The sequence below is a fragment of the Vitis vinifera genome, chromosome 18 (genome assembly GCF_030704535.1).
Source record: "Vitis vinifera cultivar Pinot Noir 40024 chromosome 18, ASM3070453v1".
Lineage (NCBI taxonomy): Eukaryota > Viridiplantae > Streptophyta > Magnoliopsida > Vitales > Vitaceae > Vitis > Vitis vinifera.
The window spans coordinates 35,300,088-35,314,491 of NC_081822.1; the positions used below are offsets into that span (position 1 = coordinate 35,300,088).

Sequence of the window (14,404 nt, forward strand, 5' to 3'; positions counted from 1 at the left end):
GATTGGTGAAGATGATGATCAGATGCTTGAATTGTGGGAAGCTACTAATCCAAATGGCACCATTAGTCTGAAAGTTGCTAAGACACTTATGTTCCTGTTGGATACCATCAAGTGTGGGATCCATAAACAAAACCACTTACTGATTTTGTAAAGGAGCTGCCATCATCAAATGAACATTTGAATAAGCTTGAATTTTTTAGTCTTAGAGTCATTGTAAAAACCTGTCATCACTGCAAATATAATAGCTAAGGGGGAACCCATTTAGTAACATACCGTCTGGGACTAATCAACTTCCTAATCTGAGAATCCTTGACTTGTGTGACTGCAAGACGATTCTCCCAATTGCAGAGCTTCCATTAAGTATACTTGGTTCGTTAGGTCCATAATGTCTACTTTGTTCAAATGCTTCAAGTCAGCAATTCAGGTATGATATTTGTGGGCCATCGACTTTTTTATACAAACATGAGACTTACGTTGTACTTAAACAGTCTGCAGGATTTGGAATGTTGGATAAGCAATCCAAAAGAAATACTTGAACTTGCTATTTTGGCCCAGGACTTAGGTGGCATTTGTTTTTTTGGCTTAATTCTAAATAGAACTTTTTTTTAACTTAATACTAAATAATGCTTAATAGCATTAAGCATTAAGTTGTTTGTTTTTTTAAAATTTTATCTCTATTAAGTATTAAGCTGTTTGTTTTTTTATATGCTGAAAACCAATATCTTAAATTTAAATTATTTCTAAAAAGTTCAAAATAATAAAATTGTTATAATAAATAATTTATCATTATCATTCTTACAAAAAATAATTAATATATTTATTTTTTATATAATTAAAATAAAATATTTAAACTTAATAATATGAAAAATAATGGATTGATAAAACCTAAATCAAATTAAAGAAAAAACATAACAATTCAAGTACATATTTTCAAATATTCGAAGACATCACATTTTATGCTAATATCTAAACATTGCATTTCTTACAATGGTAAAAAGCTAAAAATGACAAGTTAACTAAACACTTGAAAGAGTTCATTTGCAATTTGGTTTCGGAACTGTTGCATGAATTCTTGATCAGATGCTGCAAAAAAACTGCTTGTAGTTGAGTTTTGATTTTGATTTGCATTGTCACTTTCCAATTCCACTTCATTGTCATATTCAGAAAATAATCTATCCGCAACTGAGATTTGTCGAAGAAAATTGTGAATGGAGAAGCATGTCATGACAATTTTTGTTTGAGTAGTAAACGAATAAGGTGCCATTCTCTTCAATATTGGAAAACGCACCTTAACAACACCAAAAGCACGTTCAATGACATTTCTCAATCTTGCATGACATTGGTTGAATATCTCCTCTTTTCCTACAGCTTTACCACCACTACGAAAATCACTCAACCAATAACGCACATTATGATATGGTGCCATAAAACCTCGAGTGTGTGTGTATGCTGCATCTACTAAATAATATTTTTCTGAAAAAAAAAGGATTGAGTTGATTATTATAATGAATAAATACAAATTATATTAAATAAAATGAAAATAAAATATTTATCTGATGGGAGCATTGGAAAATTATGTTGTGGGTTACGGATAGTTTTTGTCAAGACTCTTGAATCATGAGTTGCTCCTTCCCATCCAACAACAACAAACCTAAATATCATGTCAAAATCACAAACTGCCATAACATTTTGAAAACATTCTCCTCTCCCACGACCTCGATAAGGTACTTGTTGATTAGTGGGAATACATGCATGAATAAGAGTTCCATCAATTGCACCAATAGCATCCTACATGGTAATAATTCTTTAAAATATAAATAATTATTTTTATATGAGAATAATACAAATATGATATGAATAATTAGAAATAAAAAATAATATACCTTAAAAATTTGTCTTAGCCGACGATTGGAGATACCATTTGAACTATCATTGAATGATGGAGGAGTAATCATCTCTTTTGAGAAATTCACCATGGCCACTAAAACCTCATGGAAGTATTTGTGAATTGTTTGACTTGAGTGTTGGAATCTATTCTTAATCAATCGATTCCGAAGATTATGACTAATAGTCATAAGAAACATGGCCATTTTCTCTTCAACATTCAAATGTTTACTGTCAACAAGCCATCCTTTTTCTCGAAACATGTGACATAGAGAAATAAATCCATGTTTTTCCATCCGCATTAGTTCATAACATGTGCTAGATGAACCATTTAAAAGCTCTTGAATGAAAAATGAACCTGTAAATGATGAAGTAGAGACTCGTTCCTTATCAATGGATGAGCCACTTAATAATTTGAGCAACAACACAACCAATCTTTTTTTTAAAACTCTTGTCACTTCTAACTTTGTGTCTTCATCTTCACTTGATGATGATGAACTTGAACTATTTGAGTGATGTGAAAGATTCTCCATAAGAATATCTATTATAAAAAAATAATAGTTATGAAATAAAGGCATAACAATATAATCAAATAGTTATAACAATGTATGAGTAATAAATATCCAAAACAAATATCCATAAAATGTAGAGAGAAAGTCTTATAATTGGAAAAGTTTAAATGTATCAAATATCCAAAACAAACAAACCAAATGTACCAAATTAAAATCATCATATAAGTCATATACCCTATGCATTCCACAAATCTAAAACAAATATTTAAAAAGTTATTTTCGCAAGCTTTGAATCCATCCCATTCGCTCTTCGTCACTTTCCATCTCCATCCACACCTCTTTGTACTCTTTCTTCTTGAAAAATGCATTAATTGCTACATAGTATAATGGATCCTCATAAGTCAAGAGCCTCTTCAAAATCTTCATGCATTCTTTGACTGAGGGTCCTTCAAAATTCTCCAACACATTCACTATTCTATTCATTTCTTCTTGAGTTTGCTCTTTCTTTCCTTTCTTTTGTTTTTTCTTAGAACCTTCTACTTCATCATTAGTATTTCTTGGCAAATCCTCATCTTCTTCTAAACTAATTGAAGTTTCGCTAGGCATAGATGTAGAATGTGTTGATGATTCCTCAGCCCCAGAAGCTATCACTCCTCCAGAGCTTCAATTTTTAGACCCAGTAGCTAACACTCCTCCAAACAATGCCTTTAATTTTTCCACATTTGCTAATGGTTTAAAACAGAATTGTTTAGCTTCTGGATATTTCTATTTTACAAGATAAACAACAAATTAGTTATGTATACATATATAAGACAATTATTTTTAAAATTCACTCAAATCCATAAAAAAAAACTACTTGTAGATATTCTTCCCATTTTTCAGCCGGCCAATCAAAAGTTTTGGTTACAGAGTTGTAACCATGTCCTGTCATAGTCATCATTTTACTCCAAATGAGATATTGTCTTTTCATGTAATCCCACCCATTCTTAAGTTGTTTTGAAGTATAACATTTTCCAAGTAACTTCTCCAACTCTTCAGCAATTCGAGGCCAAGCACTAGACTTTAAACCTCCACCTGATCTAAAGCCTTTGTTTGCCTCTTGAAGACAAAGATCAATAAAGTGCTTTCTTTGGATGGGGTCAGTCCATTTTGCCCTACTAATATCAACATTTTGACTCATTACTGTACAAAAAACCAACTAACATTAATGATTAATTTTCAATTTTCAATTAGAGACAATAAATAAAATAAAATAAAAATCTTCATGAATGTAAAGTTTGAGTATGAACAAAAGTCGGTTAAGGAGTTGAAACTATGGTCATAAGTGAAGCAAAGTCATTGGTTCAGCATGCACAACAAATAATAGATATGACTAAACAGCTGAACAGTAGGAACAAGCTGAGTCCTTTGTGCCATCTGTTTGGAGTCATGGGTCCTCAACCATTCCATTCTGGTTGAGGACCCATTTGCAACGAGAAAAGGCTTATAATTAAAGGAGTATCAACTCAGTAAGACAAAAAAAAAAAAGTTATGCCAGTGCTTAATGGTTTGGAAGGTGAACAGAAGGTTCCTAGGACAGAGGTAGGGGAAAAAACACTTGGATTGACATACAAACTGGGAAGATAACTCAAACTGATCACTCAGCATATTAGGGTGACGGAATCAAGAGACTATTTCTTATAGCTCAACGGTGGATGGCAGAATTGTGATAAGATTTTGGCCTAATGCATCCCCATGATAGAAACAATCTATGCACACGTAGGCATGTAGTTTGGTCCAATAAAAGTACAAGACATCCAATATAGAGACCTCAAACAAACAAATCAACTCCAACACAGGTTGCCCAGAACATCGTCTAATGAGCATACATGCTACTGAATCTAACAAAAATGGCAGTGCTATAAAAACAGTGTCTTTGCCACAAAGAATAAGAGTATCCATTAGAATAAAATGCTCAACTCTGGTAATAATTAGGATGAAAGACAATCATCAACCACTGGCATGTTGAGAGCAATTAATCATGTGGTTGATCTTAATTTTCCAAATTCATAGTCAACAAGTTGGTTGGATTTACCAAGAGGGACTGGATAGCATAATCTATTTAATCTTTGACTCTTTAGTTGCATGGTATGCAAGTTGGGTTGGTCTCTATTACTGCTATTTTTTTATTTTTTCCTGATAGGTGGTCTCTGGTAATGCTATATGTAATAAGATACAGGAGTACATCAGAAGTAGAATAGCAAAAACTCTACTATGAGCTTTTTAATTTTCTGGGTGAATCTAAAATTCAAATCAAAGTGAAAAGACAAAGGACCCTAAACTTAGAGCTGGGTGTATAACAGAATTCAACATGGATGTGCTGTTTGCAAACTGTTTTTCTCCTGATAGGAGCTAGTTCCACTATAAATATTGATGAGGCTTAAAACTATAAAACTCACAGGTTGGAACATCTTTAAAATTACGTCTTGTGTGCATCTTCTGGTGGAAATTTAAGGTTCAAAAACAACAAAACATATCCATCTCAATTAAACCCTCAAATCCCTCAAAGAACTAACACATATTTGGTAAGGATTTTGTGTTGCAAATGGTAATTAGCAATTTTAGCGGCAAGGGTGCAGACGCTAGTCTTTATTTTATCTGTTTGGAGTCATTTTTATGCATTTTTTTCAATGCATAAAAATCAGCTCTATAAGAATGCATTACATGGCTCAAGAATTCAAATCCAAGACAAAGAACTAAAAAAAATGAAAACTACCACTAAAGAGACGAGGGCTGAATCTTGAACTAAAGTAAGAAAATTGGATAACCTTTATAACACTTGTAAGAGTGGGAAAGCAGAAAGCCCACAAGTTGCAGACATCACTAACCATCCTCTGCAGAAACCTCAATAAAGAATAGGGAATACAAATAGATTGTATTCCCTATTCTTTTTCTGTACGAAGTGGCACCCTTATTGTATTACATGTTTTTTCTAGTGGTTTTCTTGGTGGATTTTTCTATGTTTGAAGTATCTATTTGAGTAAGGTGCAAAAGGTGTGTGCAAACCAATGTACCAACCCAACCTGATAAAGGTGAGTCAAGTCAGGTTTTTATCATAGATTGGTGGATTCTAGATAGAAAAATTAGATCCAAACTTAGGAGAGCCTGATTTTATGTTGATAGATAAACCAATTCTAATGTTGAACACAACTCACTGAACCAAACCTAATCCAGTTGTTTTGGCCTTTTGGGCTTGATGCAGAAACTAGAAGCCAATTAATTTTTTTTTTTAAACCCTCATGTGATATCAATGTGAATGAAAATCTTCAGGGAAACTCTTTTTCAGATGCAAAATTCCTATTATATTGAAGTGTCATGTGGAGTTTAACTTGTAATCTTTATGTGGAGAAGAATGTTTTATAATGGAAGACAATCGCATTTATCATAAACTAACTGCTGAAATACCAATTGGGTAGCCAGTGGCAACAATTAGAAACTCATATTAGAATCTTATGCTCTGGCTCTCAAATTCAAGGAACCATTGACTATCAACAGTGGTAGAATTGGATAACATGATAACACTTATGCAAGTGCCCATGACCCACTCTCAGTGCATCATTCAAATTAAAACATGACTAATCTCTTATGGAGAAAGTTCATTCAGCAGCTATATAGTTCATTATCAGGGTAAAATCCATTCTTCCATTTTGTGGCAAGGGGATCAACTCCAACGAATAATGGAGAGAAAGAAGAATTAGTTACTGGATGATTAGAGGTATGCAACACTTGCATAGAAGGCATGATTCTAGAAACTTTCTGCATATTCTATTAAAGTCATGGACGATATTAGTACAAATGAAATTATAAAGGCCAAATACACTATGAAGCTCACAAACAAAATCCACAAAGAAATAGATGTAAATGCAAACAACCCAATAATACAACAAAATGGATGAAAGGAACTAAAACATCACTAGCCTATGAAACCGCATGACAGTTTACATGCATGTCACATAAACAGTGCTCCAAAATATGTAGTCATGCAAGCTTTATTCTGTACCAGATTTAAGCCAAAGTGGAGAATCTTCTCAATGATAATAGTTGGATAAGAAACTCCTATAATTGTGAAGAACTTGTTGCTAGTAATCTCTCACAGATTGGGCTCACTTACCTTCTAATGACTATGGTAGCTTTGTTATCCCACGGTTAATTAGACTCCTCCCATTCCCCTAATTTTCCCCTTAGAAGAGGTTTCAACCCCATGGACTAATTTCATGCACTATAACAGCATATTGTGTTCCCCTGAGTAAACTCAGATACAAAGTTTGAAAAGGTATGCTAACCTTAAATCAGCTAAAATCTTCTTAATCTCTTCCTCAAATAGCTACAACCTGCATAACAGACTTCCCTTTAACTCAGTTTTAGGACACCAAATCTGATTTGTGAGTGTAGAGTGTAACTCCTAAAGCCAATACGGCAAGCAATATTCACCATTTGAAAAGAAAAAAAAAATGTTGGTACAGAGATTGTTAGTTCCTATCATTAAATATCTATTTTTGAAGCATACAATGTAACAGCATTTGCAGCCATTTAACAGCAAAGATGCTAAGGCAAGTTCAAGCAAATGTACACGGGCCAGTTGAGTCTAAAAGTTTCTGGCTTATGAAGTACTTACAAAGATGGAATTAATTCTACTTCAAAGTTAAGATAGAATCAATTCCGGCCCAACCTCAACAAAACAAATCCAACAACAGTGCATCACTGTGAACTTTACAAAGATGGAATAGAAACCATACCCATAAACAGGGCAGCTTATAACCCTGTTCGTTAAACCCATCTAACAGAATCCAAGAAACATTCCATAGATTATATATGAAAATATAGGCACATGCTATAAGAGTCTACAGTCTCACTACAGCCAGATCATTAGAGAGTTTAAAAGGATGGATACCCATGGACCAAAGCCAAAAATTCAGAAGTCGATCATAATGACATGATGCATAAACAGAACCCAAGTAAAATTCAGCAAACAAAGCATCCACATACCAATCAGAGAAATGGTGTAAGAGAGTCTGAACAACTAATTCAAAAGGGTTGCAAAAGATAGAAATTAAACTCCCAACCACCCATTGAATACTCCTGATTTGGTCTTGTTGAGACAAATAAACCCAAATACCCGATACCCACATTCTTTGTAATCTCAAACAAAATCAATAGCCTATAAATCTTTTCTTAAAAATGAACTCAAACAAAAGAAACACCCACACAACTCCTCTAACAGAGCCTAGAAATCCTAAAATTATCTTAGGACCTGCAACACGTGAACTCAAAAACCCTAAAAAGAGCACTTACATATGTGAACCAGAATAGAAAATGAGAGTTTTAGAGAGAGAAGCACTGGGAAATGAGACTCGACTGCTCTATTAAAATCCGAAAATCCAAAATAAATTTGGGTTGAGGGTTACCTTCAATCAGATCAACAATGTCGATTGAAAGTGAAGCGTCTTTCCAACTGTGTAGTCTCGGATGAAGAGCGATGGAGGAGAAGAATGAAGAAATTACCGCTTTGGGGATGAGGTGAGGGTTGAGGATGCCATTGCAGAAAGCTTTGAGGGGATGGGTGGGCTAAGGTCGGGCGTCGGGCGTCGGGCTTTGAGGGGAGGTTTCAAAAACTAGCTTTTTCTATTTAGAAAAAGCCAAATATTTTGGCTTTTTTCATTTAGCCAAAAATTTTAAAAATTTAGTAATAAGTCATTAAAAATTAAAAAAACAAACAACCTAAATTCTAAAAAGAAATTGCATTAAGTAAAAAGCCAAAAAAACAAACATCACCTTAGTATTGTTATTCCTGGAAGTACTGGAATTCCCGAGTGGATAAGGCGTAAAAAAAAAGGGATCCACAGCAACAAGACTTCCTTAGAACTGACGGTGATTTTAGGAGAAGTGTTTCTACTTCTTTTAACACTTAAATTTTTTTATATTTCAAGTATAAAAAATACTAGAAACACTTCCTAAAATCATTGTAAAACGTAAGTAAATTTAAGAAGTGTTTCTAGCATTTCTAAAATTTGTTTGATAAGAATTTTAGGAAATACTTTTAATATTTTTAATACTTGAAAATTTTTATCATTAAAATGTTAAAAATGTTATAAATACTTTTTAAAATTACTCTCCAACGTGCTTTTAATTCTCCACTTTCTTAATTTGATTTCAAGCCAACCCAATTCAAATTATATTCACCATTAATATTACCTTCAATTAATTATCACATTGTATAATTTTATTTTTGTAATATACATTATTATCTAGACTCTTATTTTTCTATATATCTCTCAGTCTCTCTCTTTTGTCACTGATGCACACTTTAGAAACCACCATTTGTGATGTTCATCAGTGGTAATATTCTTAGTCAAGACAGCAACAGATTCACCAACCTCAACAATGAAAATTAAGAACAAAAATTCTAAGTAAATTTTTTTCAAAATTCATTTCAACCTACATCAGACTGCCAGCCTCTTATTGAATATATCCTACACTACTACGAAGAACTTTAGCTTCACGAGGCTCGGACTTCAACTCACTTGACTAGTTCTCTGGATACAATAGATCATATTAGTTTGATGAATCAAAAGGGAAAAAAAATGACCCAGATGATAATGAATTTGAAAATCTATCCATTCAGCTGACCAAACGGATAAAAAAAAAACCATAGTTAAGATGAGACCAGGCCTTCAAGGACATAGTTCAAAGTCACGGTATCAATCATTGACTCAAAAGGTTCTGAGGCACATCAGTCTTGGTATCTTGGATCGGTATTGGGTGATACGCAAAAAATTCTAATTTAAGAACTCAAAATAAATTTAAAAAATTATGAAAATTATTAAAAAATTAAATAAAAATAAGTAGAGTGAAAAATTAATAAAATAAACTTCTATTATATTAAAATTATTCAAATTATAATAAAAGCATATTTTTAGGATGATTTATAATAATATTAAAAATCTCTAAAAATATTTTAATTTAATCACTTGATAATAAAAGTTTCTTATTGAGATGAAAATAATAAAATTTAATTTTTTAAATTAAATATTTTGAATTTTTTAAAAAATAATTTTAATTATTAAAAAAATAAAACCATGATTCATTTAAAAAAAATAAATATAATTTTTCTTATAAAATATATTCATTAATTTTATTTTTTATATAAATATTCATTTCCTATTTATTTGTTATAAGTCTAATATTTATTATTCATTTTTTATCATTATAATTTTCATCAAATTATTTAAAACCCAAATCCCCAGTAAATACTCGTTATCTACTTAAAAAACAAATACATATTATTTAAAACCCAAATCCTCATTTCTGTTAAATACCCATAACCCTCATTGACCGGTCAAACACTTATCTCTCTCTCAATATACCCATTTCTCCTCTCAACCAGCTCCTCCGCAGGCCCATTTCTCTCTTCTACCACTTCCATTAGCCACCTCACCGTCGTTCTTCGTCAATAACAGCGGTGCTGGAGTCCGACAACTTTGCTTCCTCCTCATGTCTCTCAGTTCCATCTCCGAAGGGAACTTGGGGGTTCCGAACAAGCATGCGTGCTTCTTCGACCTCGCTGGCGACTCCAAGATGCAGGGTTCTAACTCTCTGTAATTTGTATTTTTCATTTTCATGGGTTTTGATCCTCTCATCTTCTCCACCATTTCTATTCCAATATTACCTTTTTTTTTTTTCTATTACCAATTACCCAAATAGCTTAGTCTCAACATGATCTTGGACTTATCTCAACGTTTCCATGAGATTCACTCCGAGACTTTTCATTTATCTTCAATTCAATGGAGTTTGTTCACAAGCTGACAAAATATCCAACTCAGGTATCAGTCCAGTACCAGCCATGGACGAGGCGGATACGACTTGACCGAGTTGTACCGGTATCGATCGAGATTCTGAACCCTGTTCAAGGAACCGACTTTCCATGTTTTCTTCCGAGCAACATATGGCGAAAAGTCATCATTTTATGTGACTGCCGAAATTATACCCCTTGTTGAGGCATCTTGTGATAAGATTATACCATATCCATCCCCATATGAGTCCATCCCTTCAGCCATGAGTTGCCAAACAAGACTGCCGCTGATCCCTCCTCCGGAGCTCTCAAAGTTGTTCATCCTTTGGTAGACTGTGCTCAAGTACTGATCCCTTGCACTCAAGCTATATCCTTGATCTTTGCTGGATTTCCCAAGTTCTGCCATGACCAGTGGCTTCTTTAGTATTCCCTTTGAATCTACACAGTGACTCTGCATCCACCTTTGCATAAAGGCTGTCTGCGCGGATTCATTTTGTCCAACAGCCTACAATAGCATGATCTTTGATCAGATACGTTCAACATGATTTTGGTATTAATTTATGCTACTTATTTGGCATGTTATTAACATATAGTCGAAATTTTTTCGGGTTTTTAGTTAAACTAAATAGGAGTATTAGGGTAATGAATTGAAGTACCAAATATCAGGATATGCATGTATGGTGGTAAAATCTCTCTTTGATGAGATTGTTGCCCAAACATCCGTCAAGTCAAAAAAAAATCTTCTCCGTCGAGTGACAGTCTAAAATCAATTTCTAGAACGGAAAAAAGAATTTATCGAAACTTACCAATGTAAACAGAGCAACCAGATTTTGCAGACATGATATCTCTGGGAGATGAATCGAAACCCTGAAAGAAGAGTAAAAGTCGTGAGCCGAACCGCACAGGATCCAGTACCCACCAGTGGATTTTGGGATCAGACTTTGAATGGACCTTCTATATTCGTAAGGTGATGTTGGGGCTATTCGGGGATGTTTTTTCTGGTTTCTTCCGAGGCTTCAGCACGACCGGCGTCTCCCTAAATTCTGAAGCCATCAATCTTCTCCACCACATTCGCCTTCTCTGCTCTCGCGGCCACCTCCAAGAAGCTCTCAAACTCTTCTACTCCATCACCCCACCACCTCCACTCGTCCATTCCCACCACACCTACGCCGCTCTCTTCCAGGCGTGCGCCCGCCGCAGTTCTCTCCCCGAAGGCCAAGCTCTCCACCGCCACATGTTTTTACACAACCCCAACTCTGATTTCAACCTCTTTCTGACCAATCATGTTGTCAACATGTATGCTAAATGTGGGTCATTGGATTATGCCCACCAAATGTTTGATGAAATGCCGGAAAAGAATATTGTTTCCTGGACTGCTCTCGTTTCTGGGTATGCCCAGCATGGTCGGTCTAATGAGTGTTTTAGGGTCTTTAGGGGCATGTTAATTTGGCACCAGCCAACGGAGTTTGCATTTGCCAGCGTGATTAGCGCTTGTGGTGGGGACGACAATTGTGGACGGCAAGTACACGCGCTTGCATTGAAGACTTCTTTTGATTCTTGTGTTTATGTCGGGAATGCTCTTATTATGATGTATTGCAAGAGTTGTGGTGGCGCGGATGAGGCTTGGAATGTGTATGAGGCCATGGGGTTTCGCAATTTGGTTTCTTGGAATTCTATGATTGCAGGGTTTCAGGTCTGTGGATGTGGAAATCGCGCACTTGAGCTCTTCTCACAGATGCACGTTGGTGGAATTCGGTTTGATCGTGCCACACTGGTCAGCATTTTTTCTTGCTTGTGTGGAATGGGTGATGGTCTTGAATGTTGTTTTCAATTGCAGTGTCTTACTATAAAAACTGGGTTTATCTTAAAAATTGAAGTGGCCACTGCCTTGGTCAAGGCTTATTCTAGTCTAGGAGGAGAGGTCAGTGATTGTTATAGGATCTTCTTGGAATTGGATGGCCGTCAAGATGTTGTTTCTTGGACTGGGATCATAGCAGCGTTTGCAGAACGGGACCCAAAAAAAGCACTCGTCATCTTTCGGCAGTTTCTTCGAGAGTGTTTGGCTCCAGATCGTCATATGTTTTCCATTGTCTTGAAAGCTTGTGCTGGTCTTGCAACTGAGCGGCATGCATTGACTGTCCAGTCACATGTTCTAAAAGTTGGATTTGAGGATGACATTGTGCTTGCAAATGCCTTGATTCATGCCTGTGCTAGGTGTGGCTCTGTTGCATTGTCAAAGCAAGTTTTTGACAAAATGGGATCCCGTGATACAGTTTCTTGGAATTCAATGTTGAAGGCATATGCTATGCATGGGCAAGGTAAGGAGGCATTGCTGCTCTTTTCACAAATGGATGCTCAACCTGATGGCGCCACCTTTGTTGCCCTCCTCTCAGCTTGTAGTCATGCTGGAATGGCGGAAGAAGGAGCTAAAATATTTGAGACAATGTCTAACAATCATGGTATTGTTCCTCAACTTGATCATTACGCCTGCATGGTTGATATTCTTGGTCGAGCTGGTCAAATTTCTGAGGCAAAGGAGCTTATAGACAAAATGCCAATGGAGCCTGATTCAGTGGTCTGGAGTGCCTTGCTTGGAAGTTGTAGGAAACATGGTGAAACCAAGTTAGCCAAGTTAGCTGCAGTGAAACTAAAAGAGTTGGATCCCAACAATTCATTAGGATACGTATTGATGTCAAACATATTTTGTACAGATGGTCGTTTTAATGAAGCAAGATTAATAAGAAGGGAGATGGAAGGGAAGATAGTGAGAAAGGAACCAGGTTTGAGTTGGATTGAGGTTGGAAATCAGGTACATGAGTTTGCCTCTGGAGGCCAACAACATCCAGAAAAAGAGGCCATATGTGCCAGGCTTGAAGAGCTAGTTAGGCGATTGAAGGATTTGGGTTACGTGCCTCAAATAAGTTTGGCCTTGCATGACATAGAAGATGAACATAAAGAGGAGCAACTGTATTACCACAGTGAGAAGCTGGCTTTGGCTTTCGCTTTGATGAATGTAGGTAGTATATGTTGCAGTGGGAACACTATTAAGATTATGAAGAATATCCGAATTTGTGTAGATTGCCATAACTTTATGAAGTTGGCATCCGAACTTGTTGACATGGAGATTGTTGTGAGAGATTCAAACCGTTTTCACCATTTTAAAGCGAAGGTGTGCTCTTGCAATGATTATTGGTGACAAACCACTATTACTGAACATAGTGGAGATCCTCAAGATGAATCTAATCATTGCTTTGAAATGATTTGCAATTTATATTAACTTTCTAAGAATTTTCTTTATGGTAGCAACTAAAGGTGTCCATTGGGCTGGGCCGCCCATTTTGGCTCATGGCCCAGCACGCCAAAAGATCGTGTCAGGCCGGCATGGCCCAACACTATAGTAGGCTAGGTTGACACAACCCAAAGGAGCAGGCCTTGCTGGGCTTAAAGAAAGAGTCCACCTTGTTGACCCACTTGATCCTTTTAAATTCACTTTTTACTTTTACTTTTTATTACATGTCAAATGTCTATAATACCTCCTTCAACAATTATATAATGGTTAGTTTGAGGGGTAAAAAAGTAAATCAATAGTTATTTTTACAATTTTCATGTAAAGTGTCTATATCATCCATTCCAACAACTATATCATGGTTAGTTTAAATGATAAATAAGTAAATTACTTACTATTAATATTTTTATATCAAATATCTCTAATATCCCTCGCAACAACTATATAACGGTTAGTTTTAGGGGTAAATAAATAAATGATTCACCAATACTTCTTATAAATACCATTCATTTTAATTCTTTCTCACACAATTCTCTATTCTCTCTCTTTATATCGTTTACAGTTCTCTTTAATTTCCTTTTTCACAATTATCTAAATTGAAATTCTCTTCAAGTGGTGAAAATATATACTAACTCTACAAGTGTTAAAGATATTTACTAACTCTACAAGTGGTCATTATTCACAAGGTTGAGGTATTTATATTTATTTATTTCATTCATTTATTTTAATTCTATATATTTAATTTAATTTGTTCTCTTCCTTTTACCTTATTTTTTTTCCTCTAAAATTTTAAAAAAAATCCTCATCACCTAGATGTTGAAAACTTTGACTTTGGTATTAATGCATGTAATGAATTTAATCCTTTTGAAGATGACAAGACTCCCACATTCTCTA

At 35.0% G+C, this 14,404-nt stretch overlaps 2 protein-coding genes across 2 annotated transcripts; one reads left to right on the forward strand and one right to left on the reverse strand.

Moving 5' to 3' along the window:
* Positions 1-480: 480 nt before the first annotated feature.
* LOC104877470 (uncharacterized) lies at positions 481-7,999 on the reverse strand. Its single transcript, XM_059734604.1, has 5 exons — positions 7,841-7,999; positions 1,884-2,425; positions 1,590-1,788; positions 1,289-1,473; positions 481-489 (listed from the first exon to the last, which is right to left on the reverse strand). Exons 2-5 carry the CDS (start codon positions 2,415-2,417, stop codon positions 481-483), a joined length of 927 nt encoding a protein of 308 aa, XP_059590587.1. The 5' UTR covers positions 2,418-2,425; positions 7,841-7,999.
* Positions 8,000-10,107: 2,108 nt separating this feature from the next.
* Positions 10,108-13,521, forward strand: LOC100263666 (pentatricopeptide repeat-containing protein At1g71420). Its single transcript, XM_002269718.5, has one exon. It carries the CDS (start codon positions 11,195-11,197, stop codon positions 13,418-13,420), a length of 2,226 nt encoding a protein of 741 aa, XP_002269754.2. The 5' UTR covers positions 10,108-11,194; the 3' UTR covers positions 13,421-13,521.
* The last annotated feature ends 883 nt before the right edge of the window (positions 13,522-14,404 follow it).

What these genes read in the sequence shown, in the direction of transcription:
- LOC104877470 (XM_059734604.1), bottom strand. Translation starts at nt 2,417, where the DNA reads ATGGAGAATCTTTCACATCACTCAAATAGTTCAAGTTCATCATCATCA. An exon ending in GGCTAAGACAAATTTTTAAG is followed by an intron (nt 1,789 to 1,883) that starts GTATATTATTTT and finishes ATTACCATGTAG; the next exon opens with GATGCTATTGGTGCAATTGA. An exon ending in AGTCTTGACAAAAACTATCC is followed by an intron (nt 1,474 to 1,589) that starts GTAACCCACAAC and finishes TTTTTTTTTCAG; the next exon opens with AAAAATATTATTTAGTAGAT.
- LOC100263666 (XM_002269718.5), top strand. Translation starts at nt 11,195, where the DNA reads ATGTTGGGGCTATTCGGGGATGTTTTTTCTGGTTTCTTCCGAGGCTTC.